We start from the raw sequence: 24,292 nt of genomic DNA, 5'->3' as shown, positions 1-24,292 counted from the left end.
TGCAGTCAGGTGTGACCGCGCCACCACACTAAGGGACAAAGTCTAGCAGGAGCGGATCAACATTTGAAAAGAAAAGAAGCTGAGTGGTGCGCATGTTTCCCCAGGTTGGAGGAAATGAGTGTACTGCTGCTGCTCTCCCACACCCCACCGCTTCAGCACGGCCCAGGCAGCTCCTGCACCAGGCAGGGGCTCCCGGGAAGGAAACCCGCAGTGGAGGTTCCCCGCAGCAGCCACCGGTCCCACAGGGGCACGGTTCCTGCATCCGGCCTAGCTGAACAGGAGCAACTGGGAAAGGAAGGGACACTTTGGAACTTGTGAGAGGAAGGGAGCCTGCAGCTCTGACAGAACAGGGCACGGAGCTTGGCGGTGGACGGATGCTGTGGATCACCAGCTTCGGAACTGGTTCCTACACACATGGTGCTCTCCTCTCCCCTGGGGAAGACGCTGAGACTTGACAAGGCTGGTCTGCTGTGGAGTAGCCGAGCTGACCCCAGCACCCCGTCCTCGGATGGCACAGTGCACACCCTCCTGCCCCGAGGTCTCCCACGCCGTGCTCCTGGTCCAGGAGGACGCACCTCGGCACCACGAGGCACTCAATACGAGGCAGACGGTTATGTCTGACGGCCACAATATACTCAGTGTTGTTATGCAGAGCCATCTGTGGAGACATTGGATAGGGCTTGTAGCAAATTAAGCTCAAGGAAACCAAGTCCATTTTACTGCAGATAATTTCAGGGGAAATAATGCATTCTCAGAGCCATCCTGGTGCATGGATCCACACTTCTGTGAGACTCATGTGGAGAAAAGGATGAGGCAATCCTAAGTGAGATGCTAGCAGTACCTTCAGAAAGAGCATGTTTTGATGAATTGCTGCAAAATAAGTTACTTCATGCAATAAATATTTGCCAAGCAACTACTGTGGGGCAGATATAATACTAGTGTGAAATCAAAAGTAATAGGCTTTAGATTTTGACAGACCGCTCTGTTTTACTTTCATAATTGATGAGTCTTTTGCCTTGTGTAGAAAGGCTAGGTTCAGAGACAGAAGGACTTGAGTAATTTCAAATTCTGTGCTGAAATCGCCCTTGTGTGCTCCACAAGGATTTCCACAGGATACGTGTATGTGTGAACCTAAGAGTTGATTAAATGGCTAACAAGCACAACCTTTTTGCTGCGAGCATTGCCGCAGTGTGACCAGTTAAGCAGCACAGCATGTTTATTCTAGAAAACTTCATTTGCTCACTTACAGCGTGGTGTGGTGCCACTCACCCCATCAGCACGGAACGCACGGACAGACTGGGGCTGCAGCATTGGCAGCGTCCCTGTTACGGAAGGTCCCGCTGCCTTCGGCGGAGTTGACCCAAACCCAGAGTGAAACTTCAGTTCATCAGTAATGCCCCCACCCAACAACAAGATTCATTTTGGTAGATTAACTGTATTTTTAGAAATCCAGTGGCAGGTGTCAATGCTGTGTTTATGTGGCTAAGGACACTGTTCAGAACAGCCTCCTGTGCCCAACCTTCTGCCTCCACCACCGCACTCAGAAATCGTCGTCCCACCCCTCGGGGCCTAAGCAGCCTTCCCAGGCGATTCCTTTCCTTTCAGATCTGCTACCCCTGCCTCTGCATCCCGCTGTCTTCTCCCGGGGGTTTCCAGACCCTCACCGTGTTTGGTTCTCAGACACTGCTGATGTCTCGAGCCCTGGGTGCCGTCTCCCCAGTCTCTTACTGCGTCATGTGCTCTGCTCACTCCAGGACCTGGGGGGAAAGAAGGCCTTACCCAGTGCCACCTTAGTTCCTGCCCTAGGCCCCCAGGTCTCTGTTCCCTGGGAAAGAGAGACAAGAGCTTGTTCCGGTTTAGACAACAACCTGAAGCAGCTGAGCTGCTGCATAATGAGTGGCTTTGATATCTCTAAATGCCAGAGGATCAGAAATGACATAAAAGGTGACTGGGATGCCAGAACGCTGCGTTTGGGAGATGGCATTTCCGCGTCCCAGCTCACCCAGGGCAGCCCAGCGCAGCTCCTGAAGTCAAGTGACTTTCATTCTGGGAGGAGCGAGGGAAGTGATCTTTCCAATAATTGCTCCTGATCAAGCAAAACAAGGCCAGGCTTTTTCTCTCTTCACGTTCTACAGCTATAAATTCCCTTAAATGAAATGATGACAATCAGAATTCTTTATCCTCTTGCTTTCAAAAATGTCACTCATTTACTTACTGCTTCTGAGGCAAAGCAGGGGAAGATAAGGATTTATTTCCTGACTGATTCTATTAGCTTTTTGTACCTTCCGTGAAAGATCATTTCAGAAACACAGACTTGGCTAAAGAGAGAAATCCTATGCTACTGCTAGGTAAATCTAGGACTCATTTGGGGTGGGGGGCAAGGCTTCACAGCATTTCTAAGCTTTCCATGTTCCTAAATGTTATGTCATGAAGTCAATTTGTAGATACAGGTATTTAGGAGGTATGAAAAGCCTCAGTGAGCTACTTAAAAATGATGCAGTGACTACAGTTGTGGCGTGGTGGGTAAAGCCACTGCCTCCAGCACCAGCATCCCATATGTGTGCTGTCTCCCACCCCGGCTGCTCCACTTTCCATCCAGCTTCCTGCTAATGGCCTGTGAAAATCAGCAGAGGATGGCCCAAGTGCTTGGGCCCCTGCCACACACATGGGAGACCTGGAGGAAGCGCCTGTCTCCTGGCTTTAGCCTGGCTCAGCCCTGGCTGCTGTGGCTGCTTGAGGAGTGAACGAGTAGATACAAGACCTCTCTCTCTCTCTCTCTCTCTAACTCTGACTTTCAAATAAATAAATAAATCTTTAAAAAAATTCAAAATTCAATCTCATTTCTTCTCTGTTAAAATGCTGAGGATTTGCCAAATCCTTCCTTCCTCTACCAAAGAACACACAAGCTTTGTGGAAAGCCACCTAAGGTTGGCTAGCCAGGTTTCTTTAAAGGGCAAAGCCCATCCTTAAGATTCTATATCAGACACGGGGGCTGAGAGACAGCCAAGCTGAGCAGGTGGCACGGTCAGTCTGCTGGCTGCTGTGACAGGAAGTGTGCAGGTGGATTCGTCCAGTGCTGCTGAGCAGTCACAATACAACGAGCACCCAGGGCACAAAACTCACTTGAAAACACTCCTCTTAAGCCTTTGATTTGACGATTACTTCTGAGAAAGGCCATTATGCAGCATTTACTCATTGGTCAGAGAGCTGAGTGTGCATTATCTATCTTGATGATGTACGATCACACCCAAGATGTTTTCAAGGAAACCATGAGCCATGGTCACTCAGTGTGAGATCCAGCACTCCTCACCCCATGCAGAGCTCACAGACGTGCTGGGTGACATACGGGGAGCTCATCTAAAAGACGCGAAGTGGGTTATGTAGTCCAACGTGATGTGATTCCACTCCAGGAAGAGAGACAAGGCCTCCGAGGGGCTGTACAAAGACCTCGGAAGGACTCTCCATCTACGGCTGTGCAAGGGTGGGCACAGGCAGAGGCCCGCCCAGGGCCCACAGTGGCTGTGGTTCTCTTCCCAGGCTCTGCTACTCACGCTTGGCCGTGGTTCTCTGCACCTCCAGGCTCCTGGGACACCAGCACAGCACGCTGCTTTCCTGACTCTCCCACTTCACTCATGGTTTCAAGTCCCTCACACGCTCTGATAATTCCCAGTTTAACTTCTCTGCCAATCACTGACCACACGCCTCTGTGGCCATGCTCCTTAGATTCCTCAAACCACCCAGTTCTCAGCCCCCTGCATCACAGATCTTGCTGACCACGGCTAACACGTGGCCGGTCACCATGAGTCACTCAGCAGGAATTCCGAGGTGGACTGACCTTTACCAAGGGTAAGCCGACAAACACACGGATACCAACAAGAGGACAGCCAGCTGAAGAATGATACAGTCTAACCACAGGACTACGGGCAGGGTACCCGGCGAGCCTGTCATCTATCTAGGCACTGTGCCCGTGGTAACCTCTAATCCACAGCTCACTGAATGCTGATCACTAAGCATTGTGCTAGGGTACACACACACACAGAGTCACAAATGGCAATTCCATTTATTTAATTCACAACACTCCTTTGAGGTGGACAGTATACCCACTCTTCTTTCAAGGAAACGGAAATGATAAAAACCATCGCAGTCGCCAGCATTTATGAGCACCTATCAAGATCCCGGTGCCCTGCCAATGGACTTAAAAGGAAGTAGGCATCCAGTCACCCCGCCCATGTGGTAACTGAGGCCCCAGTGGGACAGTCAGTGAGATGTGGACTGAGTTCTAGGCAAAGTCAACATTCTCTCAGCTACAAGGAAAAGGTTAATCTCCAACTTCATCCATCTGTTAAGACTGGGACGTACACAGGGGTCTTCAGGAAAGTTTCATCAAGTCACACTGTAACCACAAACTTCCTGGGGATAAGCTGCAGGTAACTTACTACTGAGGCAAGAAAAGATCTATTTTTGGTGTTAAACAAACAACAACCCCACTGCCCAATGCTCATGAAACACCTTCATCACAGACATTTAATAAATGCAATTTTACCACAATGTCTCCTTTCCTCGGCTCTAAAACAGAATTCATAATAAATAGCCCAATTTAGCCTTGGGTCTATGTAAATCAACAGACTTAAAACACTGAGAAGAGGCTCTGGCTCATTCGACCAATAAACTTTATATGATTTTGTTTGTTTTGAACTGAATCACCAAGTGAATCAAGGTACTAACAGTGTGATTTATTTTTCATTAATCTGTATTTTACCTTTTACATATTATTTGAGAGACAGTGAAACAGAGCAGAGCTCCCATCTGCCGGTTCAGACCCCAAATGCCCAGGATTTAGGAACAGCCCAGGGCAGGGACACAACTACTTGAGCTGACACCTGCTGCCTCCCAAGGTCTGCATTAGCAGGAGAGGAAGCAGTAGCACAGCTGGGACTCAGCCATCCGAGCCTTAACCTTAACCACTGCACCAAATGCCTGCCCTAGTGAACTTCTTACACAGTACAATTTAATCCAGCATTATTCAATAGTCATCCTCCGGAAAAATCATATCCAAATCAAGATTTTAATAGCAATGTAATTTAAAGACTTGTTTTCCAAAATAAGCTTCCTTGGTGGATTGGCCTGCACTGCGACCAGTCATCTCCCGTGGTCAGTGCTTTTCTAAAATAAATGTTCAGAAAGAGCAGGGGAAAGTGCAGAGAGCTGGGTACTCGTACTCAGTTTTTCCTGTGCGGAGGACAGCATCTGTGCCGTGAACGAGGCTGTGCACGCTCACTTACAGTCATGCGCTTAACAAACGGACAAAGGCACTAAGATGGACAGCAAGACAACATGGAATCGGCTTGGCGACCTGCAAGGGTTAATCCTGCTCAGAGACACATGGGCCTGGCTAGGGCGGCTCAGAGAACCACACAGGCTAAGCGCTCTTGTGGATCCTTCAGGAAATGCCACGCTGCTTTCCAGGCTGGTGGCGGGGCTCTGCTGATTTGCAATCTGCCGCTTCACTTCTCGGCGCCTGCTTTGGCCGGGGTTCCTGTGCTTTCCTCGGCTCTCCTCGGAGCCTGGGTGGAGACGAGCAAAATTACCCACATTTGTTCCTGGGCCTTTTCTGTCATTCTCCCCCAGCACCTTGTTTCTCACCAGGCGTCTGGTGGCTTGGATGACTTTCTAAAGTTAGTTTGTAGTCTTCTCAAGAAGCCTCTCCTTGAAGTGCACTCTGCTTATGATTTTTAACAAATACTCAAAGTAACGGTAATAATGCTGTGGGCGTTTTAGGAAGAACGCGGAGTACAGTCATTTGTAAGGTATCAGTGCTAACTCACAGGCATGAAAAACCTGTACGCCTCCCAGTTTGATTTGTGATTACCTGCTGCACTTCATACTCAGGAATTTCACGCACGAATGGGAAGAGGGTTCATCAGAAATTACCGACCTACTGTTTAGGAGGGAATCTCTGACATCCAAAGAGGCCGGCATTTGGTGTGCCTTCAAAAGCACAGCTCTGCCATTGTTTCGGCCTGATTAACCATTCCCACCTTCGCAGCCCTGTTAGAAAACTAAACCATCTGTAGTTTGGGGTTGAAACAAAAAGTCTGGAAAGAGAAAAGGCAGCTCTTGGACAGTGAGTCTGTTTCTCCCACAGGTAAACAGGGCGAGAGCTCCAGCCCAGGCAGCTGGCAGAGCGCTTTTCAAAGGAAGTGAATGAGGAGGCGAGGCAGGGATGCAGGGGTGTTACAGCCAGGACACCTGCCCGGGAGGGCCTCGGCCTGTGAGCGCCACAGGCACCAGCCATCCACCTGCCGTGGCCGTGAACTGTGGTCACAGATCCCCCTGCTGAGAGTTGTGGCAGGGCCTAGCCCACACCCTGCGACGCCCTCCCCATTCAATAGGGCCCATCTCTCCTCTCCCAGTGCTCCCAGTTCCCACAGAGTTCCCTGGAGACCCTGCCCTCACACCGGCACTGGCTGCTGTACACGCTCACCCCCGACTCCTCCCCCACCTCCTCCACTGCACCAGCACTGGCTGCTGTACACGCTCACCCCCGACTCCTCCTCCCACCCCTCCACTGTACCGGCACTGGCTGCTGTACACGCTCACCCCCGACTCCTCCCCCCAACCCCTCCACTGCACCAGCACTGGCTGCTGTACACGCTCACCCCCAACTCCTCCCCCCACCTCCTCCACTCGCACTTGGCAGCAATCTCTCAGCCAGCTGCACCCAGCATGGGCAGGCGGAGCAGGCGAGCACCGACGGCTCACAACATGGTCCTCGTGCCTACAAAGGAGAATTCCTAGGATACAGAATCTGCATAATTGACTTTTTCAGAGCTTGCTAAACTTTTTTCCCAATTCCCCAAATGCAATTTAATATTTGCAGTAATGCTCCTAGAGCTTATTATCTTCCACCCATACTAGAACATCCTATATACAACATTTAAAACCCAACAATATAGGATTAATCTTTTTAAGATGCCATAGCAACCAAAGATTAAATTTGAATTTGAATAAAAGAACTCAGCCTACCTTAAAAATCTTCACTAAGCTGGAAAGAATACTAAGAAGATTTTATGCGGAGTCTTGTCAAGCACATTCAGGAAATGTCAAGCTATATCTGTAGCCCTGGAGTCTGCTGGATCCTGGGCCTCTCCTGCAGCTCTCTGCTGACAGAGAACAGGATGGAAACACCGGGGATCTGAGGCACTGGTGAGACCCACTGATGTCAGAAGGTAGTGTTCCTCTGCGGCTGTCTTCTCCATGATTCCAAACCAAAGTGTACACCTGCCACCTTCCGAGCCCAGGGGCTGCCTTTGAAGTCCTTTGTGGCTGCACCCGATGGCTCCAAGATCTGCTTTTACAGTCAGGTCAATGCAGTGCTGGGGCAATGATGTAGGAGCACAGTCAGAGAGACTGGCCCAGGAGAAATTCCCACAGGCCTTCCACACGCACCCACTGCTCACCCCAGGCTCCCTCCTCTTGGTGTTTTCCTGCATATAATCCACGCTGGAGGATAAAAATGAGCTGGGGACTATGAGGGGAACTAAAAGTGTCTGATAAGAGAAAACTGCTTAAATGAGAGTCCTCTGTGCGTCCCAAGCACCCACGGGCCTCATCTAGAACCTGTACCCAGCAGCAGGCACAGCCGTGAGACCAGGACTCAAGGCCACTGGAAGCTGAAGTGACTGACTCGGTGCCAAGACCATGTTTACGTCAACACCGCTGTTCCTTCATTTGTTATCACCAGCAGGGGCCATGGCTCACGCTCTTGACTGTCTCGTCAGCTTTTGGAGAGTATACCTCAGATACAAGTATTCCTTCAAGACCACAAGTGTCTCAGTGCGCATTTTCTTCATTATACTTAATTCATACAATTTATACCTTAATCCCTACCAGCAGACAAAACTCCGGCAAACAACATAACACGAACATCAGGTATATATGTATAATTTAGAGTGACCTACTTAAAGCTGACCTCATTCAGGAAAAACAGAAACTTGCCATGTGAAATGGCGATGGGACAATCTTGGTATCAGTGCAGGTTTGGCTGAGCTAACGACAGAGCAGCACAATTTTTACAATGGTGACATTAGCAGAGCGTCTTCATTCAGGTAATGTAAATTGTGAAGGAGACCATAAGAAGTTCTGTTTTCCACAGACTTCCCTGTCCTGTGACTGACACTGCAAGGAATCCGCCCGCCCCGCCCTCCCGCCAAGGAGAATGGCAGCCATGGTGGCCGGGTGCTCAGAAGGCAGTGACATGGATGACGCCGTGGCAGGACAGGCAGACCTACAAAGCCAAGCGCCCTCCGTCTCAGGAACCGGCTCAGCAGGGTGCTGGTCCTGCTACCTGGGCGAGGAAAGCACCTTGAACACTGCATCCTCGCCCAGGCATCGCATTTGCCAGCTTTTCATCCAGGCTGAGCATCGCCAGGGCACTGGGCTGCAAGCAGCAGGAGGAAGCAGTCAGCTCGCTCCTTGACAGGCCCAAATCACGGCAGCAGGGCAACCTGTACTGAGCGTGTCCTAGACCGCCTGTGGCGATGTGCAGGCCCAAGGGTGCTGCAACTCCAAGGGGAAGCCGGCCGCCCCCCGCCCCCTTACCTGGATGCCCGCTGCTATGTTGTCTAGTCTCCCAGCTCCAAAAGCTTCCTCCCCCAGCTCCCCTCTAAGCCTTAAAATTTGAAGGCTATGACCCCATAAAATCTGAAGGTGTGACACAGCATATGTCAAAATGTTCTCATGCCAGACTTCCTGGGATTACCTTGGAGAAAAGAAACCTGTCTGGAGGCCGGCGCCGTGGCTCAACAGGCTAATCCTCCGCCTTGCAGCACCGGCACACCGGGTTCTAGTCCCGGTCGGGGCACTGATCCTGTCCCGGTTGCCCCTCTTCCAGGCCAGCTCTCTGCTGTGGCTAGGGAGTGCAGTGGAGGATGGCCCAAGTGTTTGGGCTCTGCACCCCATGGGAGACCAGGAGAAGCACCTGGCTCCTGCCATCGGATCAGCGCGGTGCGCCCGCCGCAGCGCACTACCGCGGCGGCCATTAGAGGGTGAACCAACGGCAAAGGAAGACCTTTCTCTCTGTCTCTCTCTCTCTCTCACTGTCCACTCTGCCTGTCAAAAAAAAAAAAAAAAAAAAAAAAAAAAAAAAGAAACCTGTCTGGAGTTTAAAATCCGTAGGAAAAGTTTCAAAAGTTCCACCACCCAGTTGACACAGACACAAATGAAACCACTGTCTCCGGAAATGGGCCACAGGTATCTCTGTCGATTCCAAAGAGCAGATGAGGGTGGGAGTGAAAACTGACTCAAGTTACCAATGAAACATAAACTGGATTCACCACATCCATACGCTCACTGAACTGTGTAAGACCTTTATAGATGCCGACAGCCTACAGATACTGTATTCACTTAACACCCGGACAGTGCACACTCACTAAGAACCATGTCCTGGAGAGCAGAGTTAACAAGCCAGTCAACACACACAGAATGCACCCACGTGGGGAGGGTCCACCCTGACCACAATAATGAGCTTTTCATTAAGTGTGAGGATGAAAATGCTCTTTTGCCCACTTGAGCCTTGAATGTTTGAGTGGAACAACTGCGAAGTGGGGCAAAGATTTTGGTTGCTCTTACAAGCCCTGATGAGAAGGCAGGGAGTCCTCCTGCGGGCAGGAGGAGCAGCCCTTGGGCAGACGGCTAACTCACTGGGTGAGACTGAGGCGTTCCAGCGTGGCACCCATCCGGGGCTCTCTCCCTGTGCTGTGCTCTCGGACTTGTGTCATGAGGCAGTTTCTGAGGCACCACACCCTATTTAAAAAGTGAGGACATGAATCTCTCATGGGTGACTGGCGGGCAGAATTTGTGCTGAGTTTACTTCCTACTTGGCATGAACAGTGTTTTTGTATTAAACTGAATTTTAATGCCTCTTGACAGGGAATATGCTTTCTGCTTCAACAAAGCTCTCCCACTCCTCCTCATCTACCAGGTTTCCCACTTTTTCCAGATCACCCTGGTCTTGAGGACAGTGAATGTGCAACTCTGGTATTTATGCAGACTTCTTTATCATTTAGTTAGGTATGCAAGTATCACAAAGAAGCCCACTGTCACTCAAAAGACACACTATAAACCGATGGCCTGATATGGAAAGAAGGTTGGGAAGATACGTTGCAGACTCAGAGGAGAATGCAGGACCCAGGCAGGGGTGTCTGCCAACCCAGCAGTCTTGCAAGGGGCTGGGCTGGGATACATTCACCATGCTCAATATCATCTAAATGAATTAATGAAGAAGTGAGGAAACCTTCGGTGGGGTTTTCATATACTGAAGGTCTATACTTCTACAGCATCAAAATTTGACTAAATACTTTAAAATAAACAGAGAGACAATTTTTTTTTTGACAGACAGAGTGGACAGTGAGAGGGAGAGACAGAGAGAAAGGTCTTCCTTTTGCCGTTGGTTCACCCTCCAATGGCCGCCGCGGTTGGCGCACTGATCCGATGGCAGGAGCCAGGTGGTTCTCCTAGTCTCCCATGGGGTGCAGGGCCCAAGGGCTTGGGCCATCCTCCACTGCACTCCCTGGCCACAGCAGAGAGCTGGCCTGGAAGAGGGGCAACTGGGACAGAATCCGGTGCCCTGACTGGGACTAGAGCCTGGTGTGCAGCCACAAGGCGGAGGATTAGCCTAGTGAGCCGCGGCGCCGGCCAGAGAGACAATTTTTTGATGAGTTTTCGCATATAAAGATATTTGGGAGAAAAACTTTGAATAGAAGCAAAAAGATGATAACACGGGGAGGAAATAGTACTAAAAATAACTGTGCACTGTTCTCTGCTCAGTAGAATAAGCTCTGAGCGTCACAAGCCTCTAAATCCCAGAAGCAGCATTTTCTCAAAAGCAGCTTGTTCTATAGTCAGTCAGCTGGAGTTGTCAAGGAATTCAGGACAGCACTGGTCCTGCAACGGAGACTTACGGGGCTGAGAAAACAACGCACCGGGAAGGTGCACTCTGCTGGGTGTTCTAAGAGCTCCTGCAATCAAAACAAAGCTTTTAGATATCCTGCATCTGGTTGGGCAGAAAAGTGGTTGCTTTTCGTTCAATTTGCCAGCCCCTTTTTGCATTTTATATTACGAACAATGTGCTTCGACTGGCCAAAAGTATCTTCCTTTGATCCAGTCACCTCTAGCTGAAATTAAAGGTGCCACGCAGATATCAGAATACTTGTAAGAAAAATCAAGGAAAAAAAAATGCCCAGATCTTGAAAATCCCCTTCTTTCCTTTTCCTTCCCTAGCTGCAGGTTCACAGTATCTTTTAAGATATATTTTAAAACCTTTGAGAGAAGTTCTACTTTTTCTATGGAAGCAGATGGCTCCCCTCCAGCTCTCTTCAGCCCCTCCTTCTCAAACATCCCTGGTTAGTCGTCGATGGAAGAACAAGGTGCAACTTTAGACTGGCACACGTGGTGTCCCAACTTCCTTGACGTGAGTCCTGCTCCTCCTCTAACGTGGAATTTAGCTCCTGTTTTCACTGACATCTTCAGAAACGGCCACGGCATTTATTTGATCTTATAGGGCACTGGCATATTTAGTTACTATTGCTTGCTTCACTCCTTTCCTTGTGCAATATCATGTTTAAAAAAATACTTAATATCACTGAGCAAGTGGATGGAGTCCAGGAGAAGGCAGTCAGACCCAGGTCTGGGATAAACCTTGGCATGTCCTGGCAGCCTGAGGTAAAGGGCATCTGGTTTTAAGAAAACCCTGATTGCACCATTTCTTATCAAAATATTCTTTAAGTTCACTCAAATACTTCAGTCTCTTAAACATGATGCAATAACTTTTATAAAACAACAGCTTAAGTATAAGGTACTTCATTGCTATAAATTTCTTTGTGATGTTTATAGAACATTTAACTAGAAATGTGACATACTCAGTGAACATAAAGAATATTCAGTGCTCTCAAAACACTCAGGGCAAACACTGCTGAAGGATAGCAATTTCATATAAACAAAACGCTTAGCACTTAAATAGCTGGAAACAGCAATATCTATACCAAATGATGGCACAACAGGAAACATTCTTTTACTTTCTCCCAGGGCCAGGAATAACATGCTTTCTACCACCTATACTTTTCAAAAGAGAAGAGGAAGAAAGCTCAGTTGGTTGAGTGGGGAAGCAAGAACATGGCTGGGCTGGGACAGCAATGAGTTCACTGGTACCAGGAAGTAGGCACTCCCCCGCCCTGTCCCCTACAAGCTGACACCAAAATTTAACAGATTCAATTGACCTACTGTCAAAAAATAGGCATCTATCAAGCCCATGTCTCTGTCTTGCATACCATGTTAAGATCCACAGGCAAACACATCCACGACAATCATGTGCTTGTCAGAAAAAGGTAGTTGTGGAAGCCCCTGGAACCTTGGGAACAGACTGCCTGGTTCAACCAAGATCCACAATAAGCAGGGGTGTGGCCCTGGGCAGAGGCGAGAAATTCAGCCGCTCAGAAACGCAGTGTCTCCACCTGAGGCCACGTGGCTAAGAGTGGAAAAAGAGTTTCCCGACGATATAGACTCAGTGATGTAATGAAATAAGTATGGGATATGAATATTAGTTGAGATTAGAACTTGATTAAAAAATTGGTTTTTTCCCATAGTACATTTAGAAGTTATTATATTGCTCCACTAATAATTTCTTTTACCTTTTATTTTGCATCTCCTGTGGAACAACCACTACTTCCACTGCACATAGGTGTTTGTATAACATATTTATATATATATACACTATTCTAAATATACAATTTTATTAATATAACTACCAGTGCCACAGAGAGTACTCAGTGAAAGCCAAAGGAATGAGATGGGAAATAGCCCGACTACTCGGAAAACCACGACAAAACGGCACACGGCTCCTTTTGTAGGGTGTAATCAGAGCCACCATTAGCAGCCAGCACTCACTTCACCATCACACCGACTTTCAGGGGAAAATGGAATAGCAACGCCTCCTGGCTTTTATTGGAGCACCTCCGGGTAAATGATGGATAAAGGGTCCTTTAACAGGTATGGGATATTATGTTACAAGAATCGTGAAGAATGTGCAGACAAAGGGAACACATGCCTTGAGGAAGCAAAAACCAAGTAATAGAAACAAAGTATAATGGGACTGAAACCAGCTAGCCCTGCGCTGGGAGTGGATAGGACGAACTAATGGGACTGAAACCAGCTAGCCCTGCGCTGGGAGTGGATAGGACGAACTAATGGGACTGAAACCAGCTAGCCCTGCGCTGGGGGTGGATAGGACGAACTAATGGGACTGAAACCAGCTAGCCCTGCGCTGGGAGTGGATAGGACGAACTAATGGGACTGAAACCAGCTAGCCCTGCGCTGGGAGTGGATAGGACGAACTAATGGGACTGAAACCAGCTAGCCCCGCACTGGGGGTGGATAGGACGAACTAATGGGACTGAAACCAGCTAGCCCCGCGCTGGGGGTGGATAGGACGAACTAATGGGACTGAAACCAGCTAGCCCCGCGCTGGGGGTGGATAGGACGAACTAATGGGACTGAAACCAGCTAGCCCCGCGCTGGGAGTGGATAGGACGAACTAATGGGACTGAAACCAGCTAGCCCCGCGCTGGGGGTGGATAGGACGAACTAATGGGACTGAAACCAGCTAGCCCCGCGCTGGGGGTGGATAGGACGAACTAATGGGACTGAAACCAGCTAGCCCCGCGCTGGGGGTGGATAGGACGAACTAATGGGACTGAAACCAGCTAGCCCCGCGCTGGGAGTGGATAGGACGAACTAATGGGACTGAAACCAGCTAGCCCCGCGCTGGGGGTGGATAGGACGAACTAATGGGACTGAAACCAGCTAGCCCCGCGCTGGGGGTGGATAGGACGAACTAATGGGACTGAAACCAGCTAGCCCCGCGCTGGGGGTGGATAGGACGAACTAATGGGACTGAAACCAGCTAGCCCCGCACTGGGAGTGGATAGGACGAACTAATGGGACTGAAACCAGCTAGCCCCGCACTGGGAGTGGATAGGACGAACTAATGGGACTGAAACCAGCTAGCCCCGCGCTGGGGGTGGATAGGACGAACTAATGGGACTGAAACCAGCTAGCCCCGCACTGGGGGTGGATAGGACGAACTAATGGGACTGAAACCAGCTAGCCCCGCGCTGGGGGTGGATAGGACGAACTAATGGGACTGAAACCAGCTAGCCCCGCGCTGGGAGTGGATAGGACGAACTAATGGGACTGAAACCAGCTAGCCCCGCGCTGGGAGTGGATAGGACGAACTAATGGGACTGAAACCAGCTAGCCCCGCGCTGGGGGTGGATAGGACGAACTAATGGGACTGAAACCAGCTAGCCCCGCACTGGGAGTGGATAGGACGAACTAATGGGACTGAAACCAGCTAGCCCCGCGCTGGGAGTGGATAGGACGAACTAATGGGACTGAAACCAGCTAGCCCCGCGCTGGGGGTGGATAGGACGAACTAATGGGACTGAAACCAGCTAGCCCCGCGCTGGGGGTGGATAGGACGAACTAATGGGACTGAAACCAGCTAGCCCCGCGCTGGGGGTGGATAGGACGAACTAATGGGACTGAAACCAGCTAGCCCTGCGCTGGGGGTGGAAAGGACGAACGGTGTGCATCCCCAGCCTCTCCTGGGCACGTCTCAGAAACGCCTGCAGCCTCTGCCGAGCCTGAACACAGCTCAATTCAACACCTGCTCATGCTAAGTGTAACATATTCCATAAATCTTTAATACCTGAATATAAATTACAGGCAGCACACATACTGCATGCCACAGAATATTTGACATTTTTGAGAGAGATGGAAGTTAGGAGACGCACAGCAAAAGCTAGAATGTGCACCTCTGTTCTTCGATATCTGTCTACTACACCACACTGTGATTTCTCAGAAATCCTGGTCCACTGATAGTTTTTAAAATCCGAGGGGCCTGAAAGTTAAAAGACTCTTGATCACCATTTCTGATGCTATTGGAACACAGCAGGCTAGGCTCGCCTGCGTTATTAATTTTTCAGTGAGAACTTATTATTTTCAAGGAACATGAAACACAAAGCTAAAATATTTATAGCGACCTAAAATATTTATACGTGGCAGAGCAAAGTGACCACATTCAGGTCCCTCTGAGCTTCCTAATGAATTAAAAGGAAACATCAACCAAAACTCCTCTATGACTCTCTTGGCTTCTACCTAATGATTACACAAACGGGCAAGGTGGTGCGGCCACTGGGGGTGGGTGCCACCATTCTACTGCCCTGGGCGTCACCGGGGTCTGCAGTCCTGGTGACCCAGAGCCCCTCCACCATCCCCCAGGAGCGTAGCACCCGCGAGGCACCCGGCCACGGGCCGGCTCTACCTGAACCACGTGACCACATCTTCGCGGGCCTGCTCGCCCCTGCTTCTCGCAGCTCCTTACAGGCTCCTCAGTAAATCCCATGCCCCCAGGTCTTTGATGCATGCTTTTTTGCCCGAGGAGTCTCATATAAGTAAACCACTTAATTGAATGCTTGATTCACTGCATGAAGTCGGGCAGTGCACCCACAGACTGACTAAACACGGGGCTAAATCATCAGGAAGGTGGCTGAGAAAAAAAACTCAGAGTCAGGTGCCAGCGCCAGGTGTTAAATATCTGGTCTACGCCCTCACCTTCCTCGTACACGCCCACTCCATGAGTCTGCTAAGTCTGTTCTTCCGCATCTTGCGGTTTAAATTCTTTCCTATTATGAAGATCAGTAAATCTATTACTGTTATTTATTTCAGGTGCGAAATCAAATTCAATTATACTCTTCATACTGTCATTTTGAAATATCAAGTGGAAGAGAAATAATTAGAAAGCTGGCATTGATCATAACGTGAATCGTCAAGCTCAAGTCCAGACAGAAGAACAAACTGGATGTGATGTTGGATACACTCCAGGTTACTGTTCATTTTTGACAGACTTAACGTGCAGAACAGTCCCACACACTGTGGAGTGTGTGTGTGTGTGTGTGTGTAGAAAACTGGAGGCTAAATAAACTATTTTAATTTGTAGAAACAAAAATTATATAGATGGTCAAGGTTTCTTACACTCTGGCTTAATGGGTTAAGCTGCTACCTGCTATACTGGTGTCCCATAAGGGCGCCATTTCAAGTCCTGGATGCTCCACTTCCAATCCAGCCCCTGCTAGTGTGCCTGGGAAAGCAGCAGAAGACACTTAATATAAGGTTCTTCTTTAATAAGTGGTCATACACAGATTACAATGACAAAAATAAAAAACTCAATATAATCCAGGTTTATATTTATATATAATGACAAATTTAATACTTTCTATACTTAAGCTTGAAAGAATACTTCCAAAAACTGCAGAAATATTCTCTGTTCTATTCTATTGTGTAAATAAGGCTATAAATCGCTTTCAAGAATCTGAAGGGACACATCTCAAGCCAGCATCCTCCTGCCCCAGAGCTGGGAGCAGGACTGAGCCATGGACAGCAATGGCAACCACACAGTGGGGACTATGGCAGCATCTGCAAAGCTCAGGTTCAACTGTGGGCTCTCTGACCCTTATCCTCTGGGGTCAGAAGTATTCTTGCAAAGTTGTTCTGATAACCTAATACTTCCACTCACGTGTTCTCCCAGGTTATGGGAACACCCATGGCATGAGGGGCAGGAAGAGGAGGGAGGCAGAGTTGAGGCTTCCTGCCTGCCCATCATTCTAGAATGTCCTTTCTATGAATTAAGTTGCAAAATTGAACTAGGGAAAAAAATGCATGTGCTCTTGAGATTCCTCTGTTCACTCTTTCAGTTAATATTTCTGGACCCCACTTGACGCCCGTCCTGTGCTGGGTGTGGTGCACACAACCGTGAGCACCGGCTGCATAGCCACTTCCAACATCTTGAGTGCTGGGAGACAGGAAGAGGCTCTCCTGGCTCCTCAGGTAAACCATCTTTCGAAACAAAGGTAACAGCCACATAAATATTAATTATAAAATCTCTCTGAAGAAATTAAAATGTGTGAAAAATAGAAGGCAAAACTAGAAAGTATAGTACTTATACACAAAACAGGCACAATTAAAATAGAAGGGTAAACTATGTTTCCAAAAATCACTTTTATTCTAAATCCATTTCTTGCTAAAGTCTCACCTGAGAGAAACACTTGAACAAATGTTAGACTTTCATTTCTTGTTACAGCCCAGCCCCAAAGCTATGTTTAGGGCTCCAAAGTCCCTATCACATGAGGCATTAGCTAAGCTTGTCTGGTTGTCATGAAAAGCAAAAGCCCATTAAAGTCACACATGTTTGAATTAAAATGCCTCTGTAAACACCCAGAATGAAAGTCTCCTGGAAACAGCCACGTTGCATTCCGTGCCTACAACCTCACTGCCTGCCGGCACCTCTGCCCGTCCTGGCCCCTGGAGACAGGTGCCCTCACATCACCCTGGGAGCCCAGGGTCCTGCCGGGAGTTGACGCACACGGTGTGACTTTGGTGTTCACCACCAGCCCTCTCTTCTTGTCTTCCTGGACTGTGGCTCAGCCTCTGAAGTGCAGCCTCGGCCACAAGCCTGAGACTGTTGGGAGTCAGACCATTTACAGTTTCATCGCTTCTCGGCCTTTTGGCTAAGATCAAGTGTGTAGTACCATTACGGTTTCAGGGGAACCAGAACAGGGCGCGGCAGGGCCTGGTCAGCAGTGGACAGGAAGTGCTTTGGCACTGTGTGAGGGGTGGGAGCAAGTCCAGCACCACGTCCTCAGAACGCCCTGCCGCCACAGACCTGAGCACCCTGGAGGGGTGGGGGCACCGCGGCAACATGCTAGGAGGCTGGCCGGCCCTCCCCCTCGTCACACACTGGCAGAGAGCCCAGCACCTGTGTGGATGCTGGGAACTGAGTCACCGGGGACACTGGTGCTGTGTTTTACTCAGAGGCCAGCTGATCCCACCAACAGCCCAGGGCCAGCTCCATGTGGGGCCACGTCGCTTTCCACCTTACGTATTCTCATACGCCAAAAATACGGAACCCTTTTTGACAAAGAAAAGCATCGCTCTCAACCCTGCCATATCTACCATGTGCCCCTTGCAAGGGGCACAATGCAGGACCAGGACTTAGCAGGGCTACCCAGGAAATCAGACCCACAGCCACTGGAGGCTCACGTGTGAGGGCAAAGGCTGTTTCTCAGCCCGACTGGCATCAGCCTTATCTTTGGATCACACCAGTCCCGGTCTGACTTTTAGAACCAGGAGAAAGTTCTGATTTTTTGCATAAAAGCCAAGTCTTTCCGTTAGCAATCACAGGCAGGCAGGCTTGGATCATCAACACAGTTACTCGCTTCCCAGGGTGACCTTTGTCACCGATACTCACTTCCTGATGAGAATTCTACAGGACGATGAAGGTCAAAGCTTCCTCAGACTCCTCTCACGGGGAAAATTATGATTTGCTAAATGTTATCAAGGCGCACATGTGTAGACACATAAATATGTATGTGGAAACTCGCTGCCCGCGTGCTGGCTAGAAAGGACAAGCAGGGAAGGCTGCGTGTGGCTGCTCCTTCAAGCAGGCGAGCAGCACCTCCTTCGCTGCCTCTGTGCCTGCACCTGCTGGGAAGGGTCGGTGCCTCTGCGGCAGAGGAGAGACGCAGCTCCTCACACAGCACCCACACCAAGGAGCAGAGGGCAGGCTGCAGGGGCAAGAGGACTGCATGGCTGCAGGGTGGACTGGAAGCCAGAACACGGTCCTACAGGCTGCTCTCCAGCCCCAGGTCTAAAGCGCAGCGGTCATCGGAGTGTCTCAGTCCACTTGAGACTGAGCAATTCTAAAGAAAGGCGGTCTACTTTGGCCCACGGTTCTGGAGGGTGGGAGTTCCACCTGCTGGGCCTTGGGTGAGGGCCCTGCACTGCCTCGGCTCACACTGGGAAGTGTGGAAGGGAAAACGGTACATTCACAACACAGGGGCAGCCTTGTCCCCAAGACCCTGCTCCTGTGCTGAGCTCACCCACTGAGCATGAACTGGTCCTTCTCCATCACCTGCTCACCTCCCAAAGGCTCCACCCCCTAACACCACCACCGAGGCAATCAGACCTCAGCATGAGCTTTGGAGAAGACGATGCACACTCAGACCTCAGCTCTATGATACAAGAAGGTACCATGCTGACACGTTAGCTAGTAGAAGACGTCTAGCAGCCAACGGAGGATAAACCAGGACAGCCAGACAGACCCTGGAGAGGCACAAGGAGCACAGGCTGACCTGTGGAATCATCAGTGTCCCCTTACCCACCTAGGGGCAGACAAGGGCACAGCAGACCCCCAGCCAGGAAGGGTTGGAGGTCTTTGGTCAAATATTCATCATGGGCTTCCCTCTTAAGGCCACCCTAATAATTGGGCTCCACCGCACAACTGAAAAGACAAAATCATGTTAACTAAACTAGTAATGGCAATAATGCAATCTGCAAATACAGGAAGACCTGCTGATGACACAGGGAGCACCACTGTGAAGGACAGTCCTGGACAAAGTGGATGGAACTGGGTCTCCATAAATAATAGCGCCACATGGGAGAGGCTCCAATGGCTCATGTGAGCCTGCAGACTCCAGAGGGAGCTCCTGGGGCCTGCTGCTCTGCTGATTCTCCGGATTTGTTAGGGGCTGGTGTCGGCTCAAAGTCAGGAAGTCACCGGCCTCAACTTGTTAGTCTACTGCAGCACTGGCAACTGGAAGGAAGACCCAGCCCCCTGGCCCCCAGGCCTGGGGTACAGTGGGAAGCTCACATTCCTGGGGCTCCACGGAAGGCTCGGGAGTCCTGGTGGCCTGAGGCTGGAGGGACAGCCAGCTCATGTCGCTGATTCAAGGCACTAAGGTAGTCAGAGGGACGAGGGCCCCCGAATGTGAGCAGCCACAGAAAGCATTTGAGTACACCCTCCACCTCACTTCCCAGGCTCCACACCTGACCTCTGCCGGAAAAGCAGTTTGTGACACAGGTAGGAAGCGCTGATCCCATCTGAGAAAGTGCAGACTGTAAACACCTCAGCTGTGTCACAGAGAATCCCCATTCCTGAACTCCTAGCCTAATTCTCTTTTCCATTGTATTAAGTGAGTTCACCATAGAGCCAAGTCAAGATCACAATCCATTATGGAAAACTTGCAAGACACAACCCCTCGATGTCAAGAAACACACTTTTCACAGTTCTTCTGCATAGCTTTCCCCATCGAAATGGGAATTTTGACACAAGGCACACTGGTCTCAGTGAGTGGTCTATTCTTGCTGCTAATAAAACGAAGTGTTTGTGAAGTTCATATTTTAAAGCTGATGAGAGGGACACATCTGGTTATGGGCCTGTGAGAGTTCTAAAGACCAACAGAGCTGGGAGGAGGCTCAACAGCAGGCTGTGCCGACTGTGCCGACTCCCGCGGTGGCTTGACCCTCTTCTAGGAGAGGGGATCCCTGGTTACTGAGAACACCTGTTCTGGGGAAGAAGCAAAGCTATCGATGGACATGGCTGGAGTTCCACGTGACAATCTACTCACAGTGTCCAGGATGTAGCCCATTCCCTCCAGGACCCTTTGGGGTCGGCCATCGTCTCTCCTTTGGTGCATCTGCTCATTGTGAAGGAGCGTCCTGGCAAAGCGAATTAGGATTCACTGCGCTGGGAAAGGTGTGGAAGGTGTGTGGCTCCATTTTCACGAGCGCTTACTCTCTGCACCTTGTGATTCTCTTACAAGGCATAGTTCACAGAGCCTGCTAGCAGGACACTCTCACGCTTAATTAACCCAGGGGCTGAGAAACGGAAATTCTCCTCTTGTCAGGTGAGTTCAGCGTGAGATATGGTTACAATGCTACAGACAAGCAACGTGCTAAAGAGATTCTGGCATTTGATCTCACAACTCTCAGTGTCTGAAGTTAGCAGGTTCAAGGGGAAAACCAGGGAGGAGGCCCCTTTCCGGAGTCCTTGAGGAATGCCTCACAAGGGCCTTCGAGACAGGACAGACCATGCTCCTCACCTGAATGTTGTGCACGCAAAAAGCACAGACTTCACAGAATCAGTATTTCACAGGGAAAATTTTCCATTAAATTTACAAATGTATATTTATACTATACATACATACACATACATATATTCGCATGCTCAAACATGTATCTGAGTGTGTGTTTACATACCTCCTGATGGAGAGTCATTTTAATATTCCAACTTAACTGACTTATTTTCTGAAGTCCACGGATATTGCAATATAATCTCTGGACTCATCTATCCTCATAAATGTGTTCCACTGGGAGAGATGTGATTACTCTAAATCATAAGCAGTGTGCTTCTAACACTACAAACATGGCTTCTATCCGCTGTCCACGCACAATGGGTGAAGGTAAAATTGTCTTACCATCCACGCTGTGACAAAGTCCCCCATCCAGGTCCCTACTGCGGCCAATTTCATGAAACTCTCGTTTCTGATGCCCATGTAGTCTGTAATGATGTAGGCTCTGTGGAAGCAAACACACAAGACATCTGGGCTCAGAGAGCCGTAACAAGGCCTCCTGCTCGGCACCACGCACCCTGCATGCTCCACATCAGCACGCTAGCAACACCTCCACCAGGGCCTGGGCCCGTCACCCTGACTGCACGTGTGAGCTCCACGACAGATTTTGAACGATCAAACAGGAAGACTCAGCACAGGCATCATTTCAGGCTCACTCAAGTACGCGTGGAGACAGCAGCTCCAGAGTGAGGTGACCCGAGGGCAGAGTGAAGGGTGCACTCGACCAGCGGCAAGATGCTGAGCCCAGGCTCCAGGGAGCAGCAGCAGAGCTGAGGAACTCTGAGAGTCACGTCGAAATCTCGGAGGAATTCCCACCCCGTGAGTCACTGCCAAACTCAATGCAGACCTGTGTGCTTTCAGTTGTTACCACGGCAACTCCAGGTGGGTGCTCATTTCACTGCTTTTTCTGTTAAACGTTCTTTTAATTTTTTGTTAACATTCTTGTTAAAATCGATCGTTTAGTGCCAATAGCATGTGCATGCATATCACATATTACGTATTTTCATTTCCATGTTCTCATTTTTAAATTTTTTCCTCATTGAGGATTATTCCCATTTTGCAGTCTCTCTGAGAAAACTGGGACTCAGAGAGCTCACCTCCTCAGCCAATCAATCCTGGTAACCAATGGTAGGTGGCTAGGGAGCAAACTTCTCTCCTCTGGTCGTTTTTACTCTAAGCTTTTTTCACTCTTTTTTGTTTTACTTTAATTTTTTTCCTTTCCTTATATACGATAATACCTATACAATCAGAGTATTCATTAAACTTGAGCCAGACTAATTTTAAAACAGCAAAGAATAGATAATGATATTTTTGTTATTTATCTATCAGCATATGTTTGAAGTTACTGAATGGCAAACTATCTCTAATTCAGTGTTTTTCTTTTATTCTACAGTTATTGCAGATGGATTTTTTTAACTTGATTTGTTAAACAAGTTTCATACACACAGCTTTAGGGACGCAGTGACACTTCCCTCCCTCCCCCCATGCTCCTTATCTATAAAAAAGCATATATTTTAATATTTTTAACAGCAGAAGAAAATTAACTCTTAAAACGACTCTTTGCTATAAGCCTCACGCACCTGCTTTGGAGGATATACGTGAATGTCTTAAGGTCTCACCCCCAAAGTCAGGACCTCAAGCTCCATAGTAGCCAACAAATCAATGAGCAGCAGCGAGCGCAAGCTGCATGCAGACCTCACCAGGGACCATTGTTAGCACTTTAAATACAGTCCCTGCCCACATGCATGTCAGCACATGGAAGTGTCCTAGTTCACAGACGTGCAGAGGGAGTTTGCAAGGGTCTGGCAATTTGCTCGAGTTCAAGCTCCTAATAATGGACAGGAGCTGAATCTGAGCTGATTGACTTTAAAGTCCAGGCTCTTCACCGTGCTGCTACACCTTCTTCCTGAAGTGACAACGGAGATATTTAAACACACACACACAATTTGCTCTGTACCCCAACGTGTCCATCCATATACAGGGAAGATCAAGACATATCCCGTGGAGACCAGTCAGCACTCAAAGCCAACAGTGGCATGCAGAAGCTTCAGCTCCTCAGAGCTGCATCCAGTCCAATACTCCCACTCCCACGAGCTCACCCGTCTAAGCAGCTTCCGCTTGAAAGCCCCAAGCTGACCTGGGCGGAATGCTATTGCTCCATCCAGAAAACTCCACACAGAACACAACATACTGTCGGGAATTAGCTCAGGTAACTGCCTAGGACTTTCAATCACATCTGTTTTGGAGAACTTACCCAAGGCCACTTCTCTGCCTGGCCACTATTCTGGTGAGATTCTGGTGAGTTCTAGAATATGCAGAGTGGCAGTGTCAGGGTACAATCCCTGATACTGTAAAGATGTAAGACCAGCATCATACTTTCATTTCTAGAATGAGAAAGGGGCTGGATACACTTGGAACAGATGGATGGCATAGCCAAGAATAACTAAGAAAGTCTACATAAAACACAAAACTCATCCCCCAAGAAGTTTCTTAAAGGCATCAGAGTTGACAAAGCAGTGAGAATAGAAAAGAGAAAATACCAGCTTGGGAAGAGCTGTGGAAAGGTTAGGAGTGAGCCCAGGTTGATCGTACTTTCTCTGGGGACATTGCAGATTCTGCACATGAAGCAAGACAAAGGAAATGTGGGTTGTGCCTGGGGAAGTGTCAATCACAGAGGGCTGGGGAGACAACACAGGACATTACAGGGTCGAGATCCCAGAGAGACAGGAGGAGCCCAGAAGATGGCCTGACACACAGTTGGTCTGCCAAATCCTGCTCTTGATTCGGGAGGGGCGAGACAACTGAGTAAAGTCTCAAAAGGGCACCGTGGAGGTCGGGCACTCCACTGCACTGGGGAGATCACTGCAGTTCACACGCACTGCAGAGCGCGACCCAGGAGAGAGCCGGGGAACAGCCCTCACAGTGCATCCCACGACGGATCTGGGGGTCACCTCGACTCTGTCCACCTAGCGGGAAGAGTGCAACCTTTCTGGGAAAACAGACTACCATCTGGATCCGCTACCCCTGCTACACAGCACATGGCTCAGCCCTTCGGGAATCCTCGGGATGCCAGCAAACAGTTCCGGCCAGCGACAGTAGAGAGACAAAGACATCGTCTCAAACCAGGTAACGCTCTGGGGGGACAGACAGGTGCTTCGTTCACTGCTGCTTTCCTGGGACCCAGAGCCCTGCCTGCCTAAGGTCAGTGATTAGCAAACACTGCTTCATTTACGAATCAGTGAAGTGGCCCAGGTTTGTCATGTCTGCTT

The 24,292-nt window shown here is 49.3% G+C and overlaps 1 protein-coding gene across 3 annotated transcripts in view; it reads right to left on the bottom strand.

Moving 5' to 3' along the window:
- TMEM117 (transmembrane protein 117) overlaps positions 1 to 24,292 on the bottom strand; it is a 522,463-nt gene that overhangs the window by 228,202 nt on the left and 269,969 nt on the right. For all 3 annotated transcript variants that reach the window (XM_062195101.1, XM_062195102.1, XM_062195100.1), the window contains exon 4: positions 21,369 to 21,468. In XM_062195101.1, the coding sequence (XP_062051085.1) occupies positions 21,369 to 21,468 (100 nt within the window). The remainder of the gene's footprint in view (positions 1 to 21,368; positions 21,469 to 24,292) is intronic.

This window comes from Lepus europaeus, chromosome 6 (genome assembly GCF_033115175.1).
Source record: "Lepus europaeus isolate LE1 chromosome 6, mLepTim1.pri, whole genome shotgun sequence".
NCBI lineage: Eukaryota > Metazoa > Chordata > Mammalia > Lagomorpha > Leporidae > Lepus > Lepus europaeus.
The sequence above is the reverse complement of the archived record's forward strand: the minus strand, read 5'-3'. Positions and strand labels throughout refer to the sequence as shown.